At 32.3% G+C, this 22,363-nt stretch overlaps 1 protein-coding gene across 3 annotated transcripts in view; it reads right to left on the reverse strand.

Annotated features, from left to right (window-relative positions):
* Positions 1–22,153, reverse strand: part of LOC143247148 (calcium-activated potassium channel slowpoke-like) — a 61,723-nt gene extending 39,570 nt beyond the window's left edge. For 2 of the 3 annotated variants that reach the window (XM_076494776.1, XM_076494775.1), the window contains exons 1-6: positions 21,626–22,153; positions 6,667–6,728; positions 3,014–3,110; positions 2,156–2,267; positions 1,763–1,914; positions 624–791 (exon numbers count right to left, since the gene is read on the reverse strand). In XM_076494776.1, the coding sequence (XP_076350891.1) occupies positions 624–791; positions 1,763–1,914; positions 2,156–2,267; positions 3,014–3,110; positions 6,667–6,728; positions 21,626–21,961 (927 nt within the window). In that variant the 5' untranslated portion in view covers positions 21,962–22,153. Of the gene's footprint in view, positions 1–623; positions 792–1,762; positions 1,915–2,155; positions 2,268–3,013; positions 3,111–6,636; positions 6,729–21,625 lie in introns of all 3 variants that reach the window. The other variant, XM_076494777.1, reaches the window with a different exon arrangement.
* Positions 22,154–22,363: the final 210 nt, after the last annotated feature.

Below are 22,363 nucleotides of genomic sequence, written 5' to 3' on the forward strand. Positions count from 1 at the left end.
GAATAATTTAGTTAGTGTTGAGAAATGAGAACAACAGTTGAAAATATGCAAGTTATCAAACTAAAGCAGTTTGGTTTACCTTCATTAACCTATATATAAAAAAGGGAACGGTTGGGATATTAAGAAAAAAAAAGTACAATGAAATAGAATTTTCTTCAAATACATCTATTTATTGACAAGTTTCTTCCAAAAGCAGCTTAATCTTTTACAAAGTCTCTAGATCTTTATATTGTCGTTCATTCGAACAAGAAATGCATGTATCATGGCTTAATAATATGTTTTATTCGAACATCGCCTACATGTATCATGCTCTAAGGACGTATTTTTTTTATTCCATCATCGACTACATATATTATGGTCTAATGACGACAACATTGCTTATTACGACATGGACCACACGTAACATAACCAAATGAGGTATCGGTTATTTCAACATGGATTGCATGTAACTAAGCCTAATGATGTAATAGTTATTACAACGTGGACAGTATAAAACTTGGTCTAATGATGTATTGTTAATATCGACTACATGTGTGATACCCTAATGTTGTACAGAGAGATATGGAGGAAGACCAGAAATATTTTAAACTATTGAATATCTTTCGTTCTTCTTTCTTCCTTACCAGACCAACAAGGATGAAAAAAACGATAAACACCCTTCCTAGTGTAGTTTCACAGAAGATGTCTCCGTAGCCGACAGTAGACATGGTAACAATCAAAAAGTAAACACACTCCCAGTATGTTAAGTTGTGAGCGTTGTCGAAGTCTAAGGGATCGCCAGAGTTCTCCAACTGAAAAGATTAAAACATTCCTCTCTCAAGACATGAAAACCTGTGGAAGCATATTGGACTGAACTATGTAAAGATGTGGCAAAAATAACAATTTTACTAAAATCATACATTACATGAACAAATATAGTCTGATTTTATTAATTCCGAACTAAATATATTTTTCAACTTTCCTCTAGATACCTATTCCTCGGTGGACTCAGTAGACAGCCCGATATGGCTTTGGTATAAGAAAATTCACACACACTTACCTATTCAGTTCTTTAACCGCGTCTGCGTGTAATAATATTAATTCCAACGATATAAAAGACACAAGTGACTAAAACGTAACAGACATTACTACTACTAATTGCAAAAAATTAAACATATATCAAACATTAGATAAAACAAAAAGAGAACTGTCTCTCCAGGTAAGAACACAATCATGACACACTATTGTTACATAACTTTAATGCTGTTGCTTATCCTTGTTTATTTACACACCAGTGTTACATAACTTAAATGTTGTTGCTTGTCCTTGCTGTTTACCTCCACTCTATTGTTACATAATTTTAATATTGTTGCTTTTCGTTATTTATTTACTAACTGTTGTAACGTGACATAAATGTTATTGCTTGTTCTTGATTTGCTCCACACTATTGTTCCATGACAATAGTCATGGACTGTTACATAAATGTTTTTCATTGCCCTTGTTCTTTATTTTCACACTACTGTTACATAACTTAAATGTTGTTGCTTGTCCTTGTTGTTCATCTCCTCTCTACTGTTACATAACTTAAATGTTGTTGCTTGTCCTTGTTGTTTATCTCCACACTGCTATTACACAAATTACATGTTTGGTTGTCTCTTCTGTTTTTATTTCTGTTACCGTAACTGAAATATATATTGTAGTTTTAATCATCAACTGAAAACAAGTTTAAATTTGTTATGTACGTGAACTCGCGTTTCTTGACCAACTGTTTAACAGATCTTACCAGATGTATAATTCCAGCGGCGGTGAGCCAGACACTGATGACTGTTGCTATCAACTGAGCTAGTCTGATAGAACTGCTGGTTTTAAGTATGTTCAAGTACTGCAGTATGTCGGGAACTGACATTAGACGTAGAGCCCTCAGAAACCGTAAACCTGAAATCACACGTTTTAGTATTTAGGTCTTGAGTCCCAATAACTACTCTATAATTATATTTATCAGGAACTAAATACTGCATAACAAGGTTTTATAGGTTATCATTGATTTTGTTGTACAGCCTATATAATGTTTTAAGAACGTGGTCCAAATAATAATAAAACAGCGTGTTATAATTCTTATTCGAAAATGCAAAATATCGATATATATTTTGATCAGCTACTCAAATGTTATACTTGCCTATCCATGTGCGGTCAAGATAAATCGACATAAAGGAAGGTGGAATGGTGAAGTAATCCACGAAAGAATACAACTCTAGCATGAACCATAGTTTGTCACTTGCAGCTATAAACTAAACAAAAATAATACATAGAATTTTATTCCTAAGACTAAGTAAAGTTTACTGTTAGGAACATTGATGAATTAAACATAAAAATGGTAATAGAACATACATATTGAAATAATTATTATACTTTACACTATAATTACGTTATTTTGTACATGAAAAAGTGAATAATAATCTAAGGAGAGTGAGAAATAATTATATTGTAGAGACAACATAGACAAATAACAAGAAATAGAAGAGGTAATATTGTACAGACATCATGGACAAATAACAGTACGAGATAGAAGAGGTTATATATTACCCACAACATGGACTGATAGCTATGATTAGTAGAAGATACATTGTACTCTAAACATAGACGGATAGCTATGATTAGCAGAAAAGATAATACTGTACAGATAACATGGACAAATAACAATACGAAATAGAAGAGGTTATATATTACCCACAACATGGACTGATAGCTATGATTAGCAGAAGAGGTTACACTGTACAGACAATGTAGAAAAAGAACTACATGAATAGTTATGCAAAAAATTAACATTTTTCGCGAATGTTTGAAAATTCTCTTTTGAAAGTAATTTAAGCACAATTTGAAAATATCTACTCGTTTGCAGCTTTTGAATGAAAAACCTTCTTTCTTAAAAAGTCAGTTAGAAACGATTAAATAACGTATACTGTGAAAGTTATTAAAATGTCTGTCAGTAAAAATAGGTCTTTCCTTAGTTCGATGTATTAATAGTTATACTTACACGTATAAAAAAGTATACCATAAAAAAGATATTGAGAGCTAAGTCTATTTGTTGAGTGGTGTTAGTTGACCACTGCTCACACTTCTCGACTTCTTCTCTGGAAGAAAAAAATGACAAAAAACCAATAGGCTGTCTTTCAATTAATATAAATAAAAATCTTAAGTTATAATGTTGTTTGTAATTAAGCACAAATGGCATATATGTGCTATGTCCACAACGGGTATCAAAATCCAGCTTTTGGTGATGTAAGTCCACAGAAGTTGTGCTGTGTCACTGAGGGGAAAGTTATATATTGTTTTCACTCACAACAACATTTGTTGTACTTTTTAATGTTCTAAATGCCATGTCCATCGATCGGTTCCTCAAAAAGTATCTTAAAGCCGTTACACTGTGGTAAGTTTGTCCTTCACTTGACAGCTTAAGGGAAAAAAATGTACATGTGATATTTACCAAAGAAGGTATTAATAAAACAGAAAAATATAAAAGTGTAATGTTTGTTGTTGTTTCTTAACAATCGGATTTATTTACGTTCATTCTTGTTTAATATTCTCTTTATTCTAAATATATTCCTAAGACTCATAGGACATTAATATCTTGTAATAGTTTCATTACAATCATTCTCGTGTTATTTAGAATATTAGGTTTTAACATTAACCTGGTTTTATGGTAAGGTGCACAAGGGTAAAAAGAAATTCTAACTGAAAAGCAAGCAGAACTATTTTATGCTTGGAACGTAGCAAAATTGTCAACATGGATCATAGAACAGAAAGTTCTAGTTGAAATGAAATCTAATTTATGGTAACACGAATTAAGAAGTAAACAGTTTCAAAAGATCTGTGGAGTTTCCATCATTAACCCATATGTTAGACACCTATACCAAGATTGAAGCCCTGATGTATTGAAAATTGGACTGAATATTAGATGACAATCTCCATACTTTCACCAATCCCGCATGTCTGTATAATGTCCTAATGATACCTAATCGTTTGATTTTCCAACTAAACACATGGTGCTTTCTCTTCCAGTAGTCTCATTCTCTCTGAATGTCAGTGAACACTTGCCATTTTCTCCCTACTAGCGCAATAGAAACAGAATGCTGTTAGTAGATTTTTGTTGGATTTCATAAAAGGGTTTTCACTGTGCACTTACCTTCACACGTACGTGATAGAAACATAAATGTAGGTGATGGTCTTATTATGTTATTGCTTTCTGCCATACAGTTAAAAAACAATAACTCTAATTTTTTTGCATTATTCGTCGTGAATCAGTCACATGTATTACTTAGTATTATTTGCTGTCTCTTAGTTTAAAATAAAATTTACTTGATTTTTATTTAGGAATAGGATAATCCAGAAGATGTACGAAGAACGAACAGAATAGGAACGTTTTACTAGTTGGGTCGTTATTTGTGATGTAAGTACAGTCTGAGGCTATGATGGCATAGTCTTCAAATAGGTGTTAATAGAATCGTGATATATATATTAAGACTCAAACACACCGTTTACACATATTAAAGAACCCAAGTCAAGATCAAAGTAGAACCATGACATCTTTGGTAATAGTCAAACACATTCTTTACATTTATCAATAAACTGAAATCAAGATCAAAGTAGAAGCATGATATCTAAAGTAACAGTCAACTGTTGACTAGGTTCCAACACGTAATAGATCTCTACTAACTTTCACCTGGAGACCAAAGTCGTATCGATCTGTTGAATAGGTTACACCTTACGGTAGATCTCTACTAACCTTCACCTGGAGATGAAAGTCGTATCCATCTGTTGACTAAGTTACAACATATGATACATCTCTACTAACGTTCACATGGCGATGAAAGTCGTATCGATCTGTTGAATAGGTTGCAACATATGGTAGATGTGTACTAACCGTCCCCTGAGATGAAAGTCGTATCGATCTGTTGACTACGTTGCAAAATGTGGTAGATCTGTACTAACCTTCACCTGTATATGAAGTACCTATCTAGTGACTAGGTTGCAACATATGGTAGATCTGTACTAACTTTTACCTGGAGATAAAAGTCGTATCAAACTATTGACTAAGTTGCAACATATGGTAGATGTGTACTAAAATGTTTTGAAGGTTTACAAAAGTAGACGTCATAACTGATGAGTTGTACAGACGTAGACATACTTCATATTTAGCAATGAATACTATCATGTCTAACACCAGTGCCGTCTGAAACATTTAACCAGTAAGGTGATGTACTCTCTGTTTCAAGGAATTGCGACTCGTAATATCCCTATTAAGTGCAAAGTTGATTTTACAGTGTACTCATTCCTGTGATTTATGATACGTTTTCACCATTAAAACAATTATATTTCAGTGAGCAATAAATGTGTGTAGCGGAACATGTGAACTTCTAAGTTTCTTTATTTGTTGCTATGGCTGTAAGTCTTTGCTATATATAAATTAGTCAATGCATTCCATTTACAATTGAATATTTTGCGGTAATAATAATCAAATAAACATTAAATGAACGCAATTTCATTCTACCACGTCACAGTAGACTGTGAATTATAGAAATTAATATTTATGGATTAGTTCACAACTCTTAGAACGCAAATACAGCTAAAGCTAAATGTATTATTAATACAGTAAGGATTATTAGAGCGTAAAACTAAGTCTCCATAGATAAATTTCCACGTGTTCTCTGTATACCACAGAAAGAGTGATTTATTACTCCAAGAATCACACGTAGTATTCTGGAGATAACGTAATGATGGAGTTTGTTATACTTTGACTCGATGAATGTCTTTCCATGAGTATTTTCTTTTTATACATTTTATTTTACTATTTAAGTTCGATAATAACTCAGTAAATGGCTTTCTATCCAGAAGAGGAAACCTACAATTATGAACATACATTTCTCTCTAACGTTATGTAATATACAACCATTGAATCAATGCATTAACATCAATACACGTCCACATCCACCGAGTTAGTGAAGCCAAGAGTGTATGACGGAATTATTTATTTTAGGGCGTGATTTTGTAATATATCAACATTTTTCAACCTGTGATAGTTTGATATACCAACATATATCAATCTGTGGTTGTTGACGTACCAATATTTACCGTTTTGTAGTAGTTTGATATATCAACATTTACGAACCTTCGTAGTTGAAGTACCTACATCTACCAACTTGGGGTAATGTGATGTACCTGTGGTAGTTGATGTACTAATATTTACCGTCTTGTGGTAGGTGACGTACCTGCATTTACCAACCTGTAGTAGTTGACGTACCAATATTTATTGTTTTGTGATAATTTAATGTACTATCACTTATCAGTCCGTGGTAATTTAACGTACCTACATTTACCAACCTGTAATAGTTGACGTACCTATATTTACCAACAACGTAGTAGTTTGAGTTGTGAATGTTTACTGAAGATTAAAAGGACAACATTTAATGAAAAAAAACCTTCGTAAAGTATATTTTGATAAAGTTATCAAATATCATGACACTCATGGTTAATGTTGCTGACTTCTTTCGTCAGCAACCTTGTAATCTTATAGTGGTCTTGGACACAAGTGATATAGACTATATAGGTGAATTTTGGCTATTCTCTAAATAAAAAAATCGTTTATGGTTTACAACTGACCTTAATTAAATATGATGGGAAAATACTCACGAGGAGGCGTCGATAAAATATATGATGAGAGAGGCTATACTCAGGAAAAACACCAGCACTACCTAGTGAGAAAATAAAGAGGCTTATGTAAGCCAAGTTCGAAACAGCTAAGTTAACCAATATTTTGTTTAGATAGCTAATAAAACGGATTCGTATAAATATAGTTTCACAAAGTTTAACTTCATTTCGATAGAAAATATGTACATCTTCACACACACACAAATGTATATTCGACTCTTAATTTATAAACATAATAATTAAAGAACGCTGCTAAAGTTTGGAAAATGTTCTTCTACTGGACTCGGTTCAAGAACCAATATCAAAACGAGTTACAAACATTAAGTGGATTACTTTTATCACACTATAGAGTTTATTTTAAAAGTGTAATACCTGAATAAAAAAAAAGGTGATAGACAAATGCTTTAATTATTGTCATTAAGTATATTTGGTAAACATACCTTCATTCAATCTATTCGTATTAATCACAAATTTTTGAAACTATTTATAATCAGGAACTAAAAAAAAAAAAGATAAAAATGAGCCGTAATATTTTCACTGAATAAACACAAGTATAAATTCTTCCAATAAAGTTTTCCTATATCTTCTGAATCAATGACGTATTTTTTTCATAACCTTTATGGTACTGCTGAAAAACGTGCTACATTCATGTGAAAAACAAAATTTACTGTTTAGTTCGTTAATAAAGGATGGCATTTTCTTTTCAGTAATATAAACGTGAGTAAATACACGCGAGTGAAAATAATTTTACTGGCGATGTTTAATATAAACACTACGTTGTCATAGGATCACTTATCGATGATGAAGGCCTAACATTTAACCTATTTATGTGCCACAACGGCTAACTATGTTCGAAAAAAATAACAAAAACACTCAATTTTACAATGAAATATGCAATATAGTGAGTTACATTAAAGAGTAAATTGTTTTTTTTAATGAACTAGTTGTTAAATAACTATACTTTACGGAAAAATACCCAGTGAGCTACTTAATACAGTGATAATGTATACAGTGAACTACATTATACATTGATAATGTATACAGGGAACTACATAATACAGTGATAATTTATACATGAACTACATACTACAGGGATAATTTGAACATGAACTACATAATACAGGGATAATGTATAAGGTTAAGAACATAATACAGCGATAATGTATACAGTGAACTACATAATAAAGTTATAATGTGTACAGTGAACTACATAATACAGTGACAATTTATACAGTGAACTACATAATACAGGGATAATGTATACAGTGAATTACATAATAAATTGATAACATATACACTGAACTAAATAAAACATTGGTAATATTTACAAAAATACACAAAAAGGAAACAACAACAAAATCTTAGAAGATATTTATAAACCAAAGTGAAAGGAAAACTGATTTCACACAAAGTTTCGAACCTAAATCTTTTTCAAAGCCATGAGTCTTAAGAGAAAAGTCGAATTTTAACAATAAACAACTAAAGAGACTAAAATAAATTACAGCCAACTACTTGTTAAAATAATTTATTACACAGTAAATTACTTACTGAACTGAAATGCTATATACAGTAAACTACATAATAAACTAAAATAGTTTACACAGTGAAATACTCAATGAACTCAAATACTTTAGATAATGGACTACTTAATAAACTAATATACTTTACACGGTGAACTACTTTCTGAATTAAAATATTTCATCCTACTTAATGAACGAAAATACTTTATATAATGAACTACTTTTTTAACTGAAATACTTTACACAGTGAACTTCTGACTGATCTAATTACCTAGTGAACTACTTAATGAACTGAAACACTTTGTGAACTACTTACTGAATTGAAATGCTTTAAACAGTGAACTACTGAATTAACTAAATTACTTTACTCAGTGAACGAATTTCTGAACTAAAATATTTTACACGGTGAAGTACATAATGAACTAAAATACTTTACACGATAAAGTACATAATGAACTAAAATACTTTACACGATAAAGTACATAATGAACTAAAATATTTTACACGATAAAGTACATAATGAACTAAAATATTTTACACGATAAAGTACATAATGAACTAAAATACTTTACTCGATAAAGTACATAATGAACTAAAATACTTTACATCGTGAACTACTTCCTGAACTAAAATACTTTACACGGTGAACTACTTAATAAACTAATATACATTATTTAGTGAACTACTCAATGAACTGAAATACTTAACATAGTGAACTACTTAATGAACTGAAATACTTTACACAGTGAAGTATATAATGGAATGAAATATCTTACATAACTACACAATCAACAAAGTTTACCTTTATAGGTATAACTGTTCAGTTGGATACATTTCATCTTTTATACACTGTTTATTTTTATAGATATAACTTTCCAGTTGTAGACATTTTATCTCATATACACAATTTATTTCAATACATATAACTCTACAACTGTAGAAATTTTTCTGTGTAGACAGTTTCATTATGAAGAACAGATGTTTTCCAATTACGCCTGTAATTACTTTAATAAAAAATCCTAACGTTTAAATCAAAATGTAATTAACTTTCAAACACCTTAATGTGTATACCATTCTTGATGCGATACCGTGTTCTTCCAACAACAAAATAAAAATTTTGTTTCTACAAAATCGGTGAACAATATTATTTGTTAGTTTATGGTGGACAGTGAATAAAAGAATTCAATGATAGCGCAGTATGTATCACATTCTAGCAAAATAAAATAACCTTCTTCTGTTTGAAAGAAATTTACAAAAATTAAAGCTATAGAGTAGATAATGACAAATGTATGTCAACACGTAAGTAACATAATAAATACAATTAGAAAATTTAATTAAGTAACATAATACTGAAATATCGAACTAATATTACAATATACACCACACAAAATATACATATATACTGAATTAACATTAGAATTACACTTCAGAAAACGTATATAAATATTGAACTAACATTAGAATCTACGCTACACCCAACATACATAAATACACTACACATCAGCATACATAAATACTGAATTAACATTAGAATCTACACTACACATCATCATACATAAATACTGAATCAACATTAGAATCTACACTACATATAACATACCTAAATACTAAACTAACATTACAATCTACATTACACATCAACATGCATAAATACTAAACTAACATTAGAATCTACACTACACAAAATATTCATAAGTATTAAAGTAACATTAGAATCTACAGAACACAAAACATTCATAAGTATTAAAGTAACATTAGAATCTACAGAACACAAAACATTCATAAGTATTAAAGTAACATTAAAATCTACACCACACAAAACATACATAAATTCTAATCTAACATTAAAATCTACACTGCACAAGACATACGTAAATACTAAATTAACATTAGAATTTACACTACACACAACATAAATGCTGAACTATACAAACCATACATAAATACCGAACTAATATTAGAATCTACGTTACACAAAACCTACAAAATCATTTGACTGACCCTCCGACATAGTGTAAATTACATAACAGTAAGATAGATGTACTGTTATTTCCCCTGGCTTGTTTTAATAAATGAGTTTTTATTATCCTACTAGGTTATTGTCAATATTTTTATTGAAGACTTTCTGTGCAACAAAGTTCACCCGTTTACAAATGAAGAGGTTGAACGTAAATGAACGACTAACCTATTACAATGTGATTTATTGGTAGCCTAGGAGAAAACCGTCAACATTATCACTGCTACCGACCTACTTTCGGTTGATTTGAATTTTTATATCAATACACTTTGTTTTTATTAAGAAAGGGATAAAATAAGTTTTCATTTTTTACCTGATGTTTTCCACGTAATCAAGCATATATAACACTTAATAGAATGACGTGTGAGAAAAAACGACAAGAGAGAAAAACACTTTAAACAGCTACTTCTGTAGAATCATACTATTTGATTTAAAACTATGTATCGTTTTGTGTTGCAAATAACGGTTATTAAGTAAAGTGTTTCGTCTTATGGCTTTAGTTTTGTAACATGGCTTTATAACGAGTGTTAATGTTCGAATGAGAACTACTTAGTAGAAGGCGCTGTGTTCATTACTTTAATAAATTGACTGATTTGGTTTGTTTTGAATTTCGCGCTAAGCTATACGAAAGCCATATACCCTAGCCGACCCTAATTTTGCAGTGTAAGACTAGAGGGAAAGCAGCTGGTCATCATCATCCACCGCCAACTCTTGGGCTACTCTTTTACCAGTGAACATAGGAATTGACCAACACATTACAACGCTTCAACGGCTGAAAGGGCGATCATGTTTGGTGCGACGGTGATTCGAACCCACGATCCTTAGATTATGAGTCGAACGCCTTATCCATCTGGCCATACCGGGCTATTTCAGTAAATGTGTTTGTATGTGTTTTCTAACAGCAAAGCCAAATTGGGCTATCTGCTGAGTACACTGAGAGGAATCAAACCCCTAAATCTGTGGGAAATGAAGACGCTACATTATCAATTTAGTTTTAAATTTCTTAAGGCTCGTGATGATTGTTGGGAATGATAGCTGCTTGTTTGTTTGGAATAAAGCACAAAGTTACAAGTTGGGTTCTCTGTATTCTGCCCATCAAGGTGTCGAAACCTGCTTTCTAGTAGTGGGAATCCTCAGACATACCGATGTGCCACTAGGGGAGGGGGGCGAAATGATAGCAACGATTTACTTTTAAATTTTCTGAAGCTAATTGCTGTTTGTTGGAAATTATGGCATTGTCTGATTACTTTAGTTTAGAAAGAGTGTTTTTCAACTCGTGCTACTTAATGGAAATGAAGATTGGTTGGTAGAGTGAGCTCTCTTATCACCTTACGTTGTAAAAGTGCTGTAAATCTTGTGTTGGATATAGTTGTTTGTGTGTGTAATTAAGTTATTGAAAATTAGAGCTACTCGTTGCAACTCTGCAAACTTGAAGTAAACTACCTGTAGATACAGACAATCTATGTACATTCGTTGTAGCAAAAAATAACTGAAGTAAAATCATGTTAACAGTACGTAACTGAAATAAACTCGTTGTAACAACATACAACAAAAAGTAAACTTATTTCAGCAAAATAAATGTAAATAAACCCTTCGTAATAAATTACAAGTACTCACAAATCTTTTAATGGAACTAGAAATGAAACTTATTAATTTATAGTTTCCTTATGAAGTACATTTCATATTTATTTCAAATGTTAATAACTGTTTTTCAGATGATAAAGTGCTTCTTCCTCAGGAAGTCTATTTCTAAATTATTAAAACTCCTAAAAACGTATTTGTATCAGACTCATTCGGTATGACTATTTGGGATTCAAAATGCTTGTGTTTATTTGTTTCTTTGAAACGTATCATTTACAGACTAGAGGTAAGTCAACATCACCCACCGCCAATTCTTGGGCTACTCTTTCACTAAGGAATAAATAGATTAACCGTCACATTACAATGCCTTCCACACTTGAAATGGAGAGAATGTTCAATGATGACTATTGGAATCAGCGACCCTCAGATTGCGAGATGAGAACCTTAACTATCAAGTCGATTAAAAAAGATGGAGGTGTCTGAAAATGTTTAGTTTTGATGCTGCCAAACAAAATACAAAACTGTGAAAAGTTCATTTTAAAACTGGTGGTATTTAGAGACAACAATAAAGGTTAGAGAATCTCAAATATTGGTGTACCAATTACTGATACTGCAAGAACTGTTCAGTTAATACTGTGGGTGTAATGTGACTGAGTTACTTCTAAACATGTATCTTTTATAATTCAAGTTATGTTTCATAAAAATCGAAAGTAACAGAAGAATAAAAAAGAAGCTGAGAGGCAGAGAGCAGAACAAACAATCAGTGAGATCGAAAGGCATATTTTTAATAAACAGTTTATTAACACTTATCAAATCTTAGCTGGACTAAGTGATATATGTTTCTGTAGCAAGTTCAACTAAAGCAGTGAAACTTAAGGATTTCATTTTAGTTGAACGAATAGCTAAAGATGTTTGAAAAATAGACACTTTCCTTCGTCATATATATCAGTAGCAGATTTGTGTGCTTATAACGAAATTCAAGTAAGTTAGAAGAATGTGCACTTGGTAGATTTTAACAAAATGTGTGTAAATGTGCTTATCGTCCGTGTGTTTGTCTGCTTTCTTTATTCACCTGTTAGCTGATAGTTTCACCTCGGATCGACAATGACTTCAATAGCTCATTATTTATTTAAAATATCGCGCGTTAGTTTTAATTACAAGGTTTAAAAAACAAGAGTTTCGTGTGTATATATATATGCACGTGACGTTATTTGAATAAATCTGAGAATAATAAACACCTGCACCGACCAAAGATATGTTAACTAAAAAAACAAAAACCTACTATATTCATGACAACTGTATGTTCTGCAAAACAGATACTCTAAGTGTTTGAAGCGTCATATTGCCGAGCACGCGAGACGTCTATGTTTATTGCTATTCTTTTATTCTGCTAATAAAGTTCGTGTGTTACTTAGTGGCAGTTTTTGTTTACCTGTTGTCACCAAGGCTACGTACAACCACTAAAACGTATATCAATATTGAGCAGGTGGTTAAAAGACTCACAGGAATTTGCAACAGATACAAATTATATTTGTAAGGAAACTCAATGACTAAACAAAAGGAAACGTTTCTCTGTGGAATCCATTTTCTCCTAACTTGTGTTTCGTTTTCTAAATTCAAGGCCTGGCATGGCTTAGCGCGTTAAGGCGTGCACTTCGCAATCTGAGGGTCGCGGGTTCGCGCCCGAGTCGCGCCAAAACATACTCGCCCTCCCAGCCGTGGGGGCGTTATAATGTGACGGTCAATCCCACTTTTCGTTGGTAAAAGAGTAGCCCAAGGGTTGGCGGTGGGTGATGTTAACTATCTACATTTCCTCTAGTCTTACACTGCTAAATTAGGGACGGCTAGCACAGATAGCCCTCGAGTAGCTTTGTGCGAAATTCCAAAACAAACAATTCTAAATTCAATCTTTTCCACTCAACACCACAAAACTATAAATTTCGTGATATTTTTACTTCAAAATAAACAGAGAGTCGTATTCCAAAGGATTTTGTGTGCCATCAATTTCATTATTCAGGTATAAGAGCACATCACATCTTCACCGATGTCAGTCACAGTAAACTGTAAAGAGTCGATTTCAAACATTTGGTGGCCAGGTTACATCTTTAATATCGAAGTTTAGATAACCAGTTTCATTATTCGTACAAGAATTATCCTAAGGACGCCGCTAATGTCAAGTCACATCTCTCTCAGTGTCACAGGTTCAATATCCACACCAGAATAAAGATTACGCTGCTAGTGTCACGTCAATATTTACATTTTCGAACTGCCCTCAATAAAGGACTACATCTTTATAACAATAAGAGCAATAACCTTGCTGTTATTATAACATTCAGTTTGTCAAAACGAACTCTAACAAGAATTATTCACTAAGATTTAAACCAGTCACATTGAATAACAATGATATATTCCTGATAAATACACTCTAGTACACATAATGGTTCGTTTTAAATAAAAACGTTAACGATTATAGATCAAAGTCTAGTGGTGAATACCACAACAAAGTGGAGGTCTATACATCAAAGGTCTTAGAAGTTTTTGATATAACAGCGTTAAACACTATAGATCAAATATATTAGTGGAGGTTGATAAAATAGTCTTAAGGACTATACATCAACTATCTTAATGATAAGTGATATAGTAGTGTTAAAAACTGTACATTAAAGTCACCTACTGGTGACTGATATAAAAGTGTTAAAAATTTTGATCAAACGTCTCTGTTCAGCTATATAATAGTGTTAAGGACTATTAATGAAACGTCTTAATGATGACTGATTTAATAGTGTTAAGAGCTATACATTAAAGGTATTGGTGTTAAGTCATATAATAGCGATAAGAACTATGGATCAAATTTCTTAGTGTTGAGTTATATAATACTGTTAACGACTATTAATGAAACGAATGAAAGGTGACTGATATAATACTGTTAAGGAATTTTAATTAAATGTCTTAGTGTTGAGTTATATAATACTGTTAAGGACTATTAATAAAACGTCTTAACGGTGATTGATTTAATAGTGATAAAGAAATATACATTAAAGGTCTTGGTGTTAAGTCATATAATAGAGATAAGGATTACGTATCAATGGTTTTAGAGGTTACTGATTAAATATTGTTTGGAAATTTCGATCAAATATCTTAATTTTGAGTTATGTAATAGTGTTAAGGACTGTTGATGAAGCGTCTTAATGGTGATTGATTTAATAGTGTTAAGAACGATAAATTAAAGGTCTTGGATGTTAAGTCATATAATAGTGATAAAAACTATAGATCAAAGGTTTTAGCTGTTACTCATTTAATAGTGTTAAGGGATTTTGATGAAATGTCTTAATGTTAAGTTTTATAATGGAGTTAAGTGCTATCCCTAAAACGTCTTAACGGTGACTGATTGCATATTGTTCAGAACTATACATTAAAGATCTTGCTGTCGAGTTATAAAGTAGTGATAAGGATTTTAGATCCATGGTCCTAGTGGTTACTGATTTAATAGTGTTAAGGGATTTTGATGAAATGTCTTAATATTAAACTATATTATAGTGATAAGGACTACGGATCAATAGTCTTAGTGGTTACTGATTTACTAGTGTTAAGGAATATTTGATCATATGTGTTAGTGAGTTCTATAATAGTGTTAAGGACTATTGATGAAACGTCTTAATGATGACTGACTTAATAGTGTTAAGGACTGTACATTAAAGGTATTGGTGTTAAGTCGTATAATAGTGATGAAAACTATGGATGAACTGTCTTAGTTGTTGCTAATTTAATAGTGTTAAGAATTTTGATGAAATTTCTTAATGCTGGGTTGTGTATGAGTGTTAAAGACCTTTGGTGAAATGTCTTAATCTTGACTGGTTTAATAGTGTAAAGAAATGTACATTAAAAGTCTTGGTGTTAAGTCATATAATAGTGATAAGGACTTTGGATCAATGGTTTATGGTTACTTATTAGATAGTGTTTAGGAATTTTGAACAAATGTCTTATTGTTGAGTTATATAACAGTCTAAGGACTATTGATGAAACGTTATATCGGTGACTGATAGAATAATGAGAATGAATTTTGATCAAATGTCTTAGTGTTGAGTTATATAATAGTGTTAAGGACTATTGATGTAACGTCTTAATGGTGAGTCATATAATAGTTTTAAGGAATTTTGGTTAAATGTCTTGGTGTTGAGTTATATATTAGCGTTAAGAACTGTTGATGGGTGCCTTAATTGTTACTGATTTATTAATGTTAAGAAATGTACATTAAAGGGCTCTGTTAAGTCATATAACAGTGATAAGAACTATGGATCAATGGTTTTAGTGGTTACTGATTAAATAGTGTTTAGGAGTTTTCAACAGTTGTCTTAGTGTTGAATTTTATAATAGTGTAAGGACAACTGATGAAATATTTTGACGGTGACTGATTTAATAGTCTTAAAGAATTTTGAACAAATGTCTTAGTGTTGGGTTATGTAATAGTGTTAATAACTATTGATGAAACGTCTTAAACATGACTGGTTTAATTGTGTTAAGGACTATACATTAAAGATCTTGACATTAAGTCATATAACAATGATAACGACTATGGATCAATGGTCTTAATGGTTATTGATTTGATAGTGTTAAGGAATTTTGACCAAATGTCTTAGTGTTGAGTTATATAATAGATTTAAGGGCTGTGGATGTAATGTGTTAGTTGTGATTGATTTGATAGTGTTAATACTATAGATGAAAGATTTTATTGGTGACTTATGTAATAGTGTTAAGAACTGTAGATGAAAGATATTAGTTGTGAGTCATATAATAGTTTTAAAACTATACATTAGAGGTCTTAGTCGTTACTGATATATTAGTGTTAAGGGTTATAGGTCAGAGGTATTAGTAGTTTTTGATATAATTTTTAATGGACTGTAGATTCAATATCTTAATGGTGATTGATATACTTGTGGACTGGATGTCTTAGTGGTGAGTGAGGCATAATAGTGATAAGGACTATATATCACAGGTCTTAGTGGTGACAGATATAGTATTGTTAAGAACTATACATCATGGTTCTTAGTAATTCTGATACGTTCTATAAGTTCCTTACTTTATGAGTTTTATTAATTCTGATATAACTGTGATGAGTACTGTAAGTGAAAGGTCTTAATGGTGACTGATATTGTAGTGATAACGAGTAGAGATCAAAGGTCTTTGTGGGAAGTCATATAATAGGATTAAAGAGTTTAGTGATCTAGACATGATGGACGTAAATGTTATTTTGTTATTTAATGTAGCCACGTTTGTAATAGCTGATGTAATAATGTGTTATTTCATTGTTATAGAATGTATATCAAGGTAAGTAACCGGACGAAAATGATATACTGTTTTAATATATGATATTAATAGATTATGTCAGCCCAGAAGTTTAAGGTGAGAACAATGTTTAGTATAAATATTATAAATAATACAAATGAATTTGAATCAAACATGAAAAATGAATATATTATTTGTCCTTAACATCAATGTATTTCCACAATGTGATAAAATTCGTTTTTTAGTCTAATTATGATGCAGTTTTAACATCAAATAACGAAAAGTTCGAATTAGTTGTCAGTGTATGAACAAACTCATTTACTAGTACAAAATGACACAAGGAATATCAATGATATTGGATAAACTAATTTCATTTCATCAGCTTCTCTCAACCTAGATAAAGAAGATCTCGTGTTTTATCTGAGCATTAATTATACACAAATAATAGTTGTTTTAAAGATACCTTAATCTTCTCCAATGATTTACGAACTGACAACTTATTCATATCACTTGAACACGTGTGGTTTAGTTTTCCCATTTATCAAATGTCACAATTTTATTCATACACCAGTAATTTTGTTTTATTAATAATTATGAACAACGAGTTGTGTATGCATGATTTATAAGAGGACAATACACTTGAACTGGTAATGACACGCTGGAAGCAGCTGTAAGGCACATAAACCCATCTTAGCTTGTACTCGGCTTCTACAACTTTCAGCTAGCTGTAAAATACGTGGATGTTTGTGTTTTTATTAGCGATAAATATCAAGTATCTTCACAGTAACTTTTATATTACAGTGAAATGACGATACAATATAAATAACATTAATATAGTAACTAACAAGGTTTAAACAGTTTGTGGTCTAAGTTTAAATTTTAACAGCACAACAGAAATAACTGTATTTAGTGTTAACAACACAATTGAAGTAGCAGTAAGTGTTTAGTATTAGCGACACAACTGAGGTAAGAGTAAGTGTTTAGTATTAGCGACACAACTGAGGTAAGAGTAAGTGTTTAGTATTATCGACACAACTGAGGTAAGAGTAAGTGTTCAGTATTAACGAACCAACTGCAGCAAGAACCTTCAAACAACATGATCCTCTTGAGTCAGAATATCTGACTCCTAAATCATCCATACCAGAGACATTGAAGAAGATTAAAACATCTCTGAAGTCTGACAGAGCCAACTTCTTCGTCGTTAAACCAATGAACGGCTGGCCTGCGTATTTGATGTTATAAATAAAATATATATAACTGTGTTAATGTAAGTAACCACTTTTATCTGTATACGTGTGGCGTAGCATGTCATAATATCGTTTGTTCTCTGAGAAAGTTCCTTTATATATATAAGCACAAAGTTCCACATGTAATCACAGTCACGTGGTGTTGGGTCATTTTGAAACTCTAAAACGGCTTAAAGAAGGATTAGCCGCGTAACATTGGTTCCGTTACAAGTTGTGAAATGACTTAAAGAAGTATTAGTTACATGGCGTTGGTTCAATTACAAACCGTGAAATGGCTTAAAGAAGGAGTAGTCACATAGTATTGGTTCCTTTACAAACTGTGAAATGGGTTAAAGAAGGACTAGTCACATAGTATTGGTTCCTTTACAAACCGTGAAATGGCTTAAAGAAGGAGTAGTCACATAGTATTGGTTCCTTTACAAACTGTGAAATGGGTTAAAGAAGGACTAGTCACATAGTATTGGTTCCTTTACAAACTGTGAAATGGGTTAAAGAAGGACTAGTCACATAGTATTGGTTCCTTTACAAACCGTGAAATGGCTTAAAGAAGGACTAGTCGCATAGTATTGGTTCCTTTACAAACTGTGAAATGGGTTAAAGAAGGACTAGTCACATAGTATTGGTTCCTTTACAAACTGTGAAATGGGTTAAAGAAGGACTAGTCACATAGTATTGGTTCCTTTACAAACTGTGAAATGGGTTAAAGAAGGACTAGTCACATAGAGTTGGTTATTACAAACTATAATTCAGTGAAGTTTGATAAAAACATTATAGCATGGTTCCACAGTTATGTTATATGAAATAGTAAATTTAAAGTATTTGCGTTTTGTAGAAAGTTAGAACAGGTAGTTATAATGATGTTAAAATTATTGTTGTCGACTTCTCTAAAATATATGTGTCATATACTATTAAGTTTCACTTTCAAAGTACACATGTGTTCGTGTGTGCATGTATATACGTATAAAAATTGTATATAGACTTATAGTTGCATTTATATTTCTATTCAGTAACTAAACTACTTGTAAGAATTCACGGGTATTTAAAACACACTGTTTTATCACAGCTTTTGACTTGGTATATACTAATGTTTCTATATAACTGAGTGGCTACCAGGTGGGAAACACCTCTTTAGTCAGATACGATGGGAATCTAAAAGTAGGTTTTTAAGGTCCCTTAAATGAAATAGGACATAATGTTTCTTGTCCTTAGTCTGACACTCTCTCGTGAGTCTAGGAACTAAAATCTGAAAATTTCGTCACAGGAATTTATTTTTTAAAGGACAGGAATTGTCCTCTATTGGGGTCTTCAGTAACATTGTTATCATCTCTGGTCATTGGGGTCTTCAGTAACATTGTTATCATCTCTGGTCATTGGGGTCTTCAGTAACATTGTTATCATCTCTGGTCATTGGGGTCTTCAGTAACATTGTTATCATCTCTGGTCATTGGGGTCTTCAGTAACATTGTTATCATCTCTGGTCATTGGGGTCTTCAGTAACATTGTTATCATCTCTGGTCATTGGGGTCTTCAGTAACATTGTTATCATCTCTGGTCATTGGGGTGTTCAGTAACATTGTTATCATCTCTGGTCATTGGGGTCTTCAGTAACATTGTTATCATCTCTGGTCATTGGGGTGTTCAGTAACATTGTTATCATCTCTGGTCGCGATGATTTTTGTTTGTTAGGGACCCCATGCTCGAAACTGAATTCATACACCCTTATACAAACGGTGCATCTAAAAATTGCTCTCATGCATTATCGGCGGGGTCCTGATGGGTTTGGGGATAAAAGCTGACCCCACTTTCGGAGCTAATGAGGTAATTAGATATAATAAAGGAGTTTCATTATATGTACGACAAACAGCAAAGAATTATGTTACATCACTTACATAAAACAGCAAGAGATCATATACAGTTGTATATATACAAGAAACAGCAAGAAATTATGTTACGTCACTACATACATAAGACAACGAGAGATTATTTACAGTTATTTACACACAAACTTCACGAATTCGATAAATTATGTTAATAGACTACATACAAAAACTTCAAGAAGTCAATGGATTATTTGACATGACTGCGTACACAAACCTCAAGAAGTCGATGGATTATTTTATATTTCTATACACACAATACAAGTTGCATTACTTCGTACGTACAATTCAGTGAGGTATTATGTATTTGTGCTTAACTACCTGACAGAGCCAGAGATGACGTGTGTATGAATATAATAAGAAAGGTTTCCTGAAGTTGCCAAATGACGAGATACATGATTACACTCTAAAGCTGCCAAACGAAGAGACGTTGTTTGTATATAAGTACTTACGCTGACTTCTCCATGTCAAACACACACACAGTCATACATGTTGTTCAAAACATGTACACAACGTTTCTAAACATAGTTGCCAAGTTTTAAGGTAATAAATACCCTGTACTTCTAACTCTGACTAAGGCCAGTATACTGTGACCATTAGAATAAGATAATAGGAGTAACTTGTACAGTCAGTATACTATGGTCATTACAATAATATAATACATGTAACTTGTACAGTCAGTGTACTGTGGTCATTAGAATAAGATAATACACACAACTTATACAATCGTTAATTTAGTTTAAACTAAAACTTTTAAAGGTCAACATCCTTCTGACAAAAACAACCGATTAAATGAAATCGAAATTAATATAGCTGGTAGAATAGAGTTAAAATTAATATTGTTGGTAGAATGGAGTTTAGATTAATATAGTTGATAGAATGGAGTTATGGTTATTTCAGTTAATAAAATGGAATTTCAGTTGCGTTTGGTAGTATGAAGTTTCATGTTGTGAACATTTCAATAACTGGTATTTTATGTTGGTAAATAAATATCCTTACAACAAACAAGTCTGATACTAAACACAAAATGATGTAATAAATATTAAGTAAGTGAACTCCTGAGCTCAAACATCCTCACCAACTAAACGTGCAGGAGATTCTACTCAACCGTTCTATAATAAACACAGTGGATGTATCTGGGAGAGCACTAAAATATCTCGTGCTCAGGTTCTTCGTTCTTTTCTTAGCAAGTGACAGGCGAGACGCATCGTAGGCCTTACTGGGTGACTATCTCAAGGTTTCTAATTATTCTAAGATATTCATACTTTCTGTATAATTTGAGTTTTGACGTAAGCTCTCTACTGGAGTAAAGATTAACTTCGCGACTTCGGGAAAGTTTCTGACGCTAAGTCTTTGTTGTGAACACTGAAGGCTCTGTTAACGCGATAACTATGTGGAAAATCAAGGAGAACTTACCAAAATTCGGCCCGTGGTGGTTTGACCTGAGATGAGTTCTCCTGCCCAATCTTTAGCTTCTGTCAAAAAGCCTATCTCTGCTTCTTGTTGACTCTTTTTACCCGTATGCCCAGCTTGTTTGATAGCGGAGCCTTGACCACTCGCCTCCGGATCTTTTTTGTGGCAGTACAAGAAAGCAACCGCCCGCCACAACAAGATCACAATAAAGCCGAATAAAAAGGTAAAGATACTGGATAGCAGAAAACACCACCATTTTCTAACCTTTGTGCAGTCCTCCACAGAACTGAGAGTTGTGACTACGGTCTCTGGTCCTACTGAGGATATAACCGTCGACATCTCGACTAAGTTTCACACTCCTGACTTGAGTAGTGAATTAGAACATCTGGACATCTCATTTCAGACGTTCACGCTTATTTATATAATGGTTCATCTCAGCATGGCCAATAATAAATATTATTACGGTTTCCCTAACTACCTTTACTAAAATATTCTGACGACGTTTTATCAAGTTCAGACACAACTCTGAGATCCACTCTCTCTTTCACCTATATCGTCAGTGGCGCATGCGCTAACATTTGAAGTTACGCATTGTTCTTATTTTTTATTTTTCGTAATGGGGCAATCGACCAAAAAATAAAAAAACATTGCTACGTGCTCGGCCTACTATTTGTGTTTCATAATTTCTCTATCAAGTTGAACGGCTCTTTCCAGTAATATACACATAACGTGACTGACCAA

The sequence above is a fragment of the Tachypleus tridentatus genome, chromosome 3 (assembly GCF_004210375.1).
Source record: "Tachypleus tridentatus isolate NWPU-2018 chromosome 3, ASM421037v1, whole genome shotgun sequence".
Taxonomy (NCBI): Eukaryota; Metazoa; Arthropoda; class Merostomata; order Xiphosura; family Limulidae; genus Tachypleus; species Tachypleus tridentatus.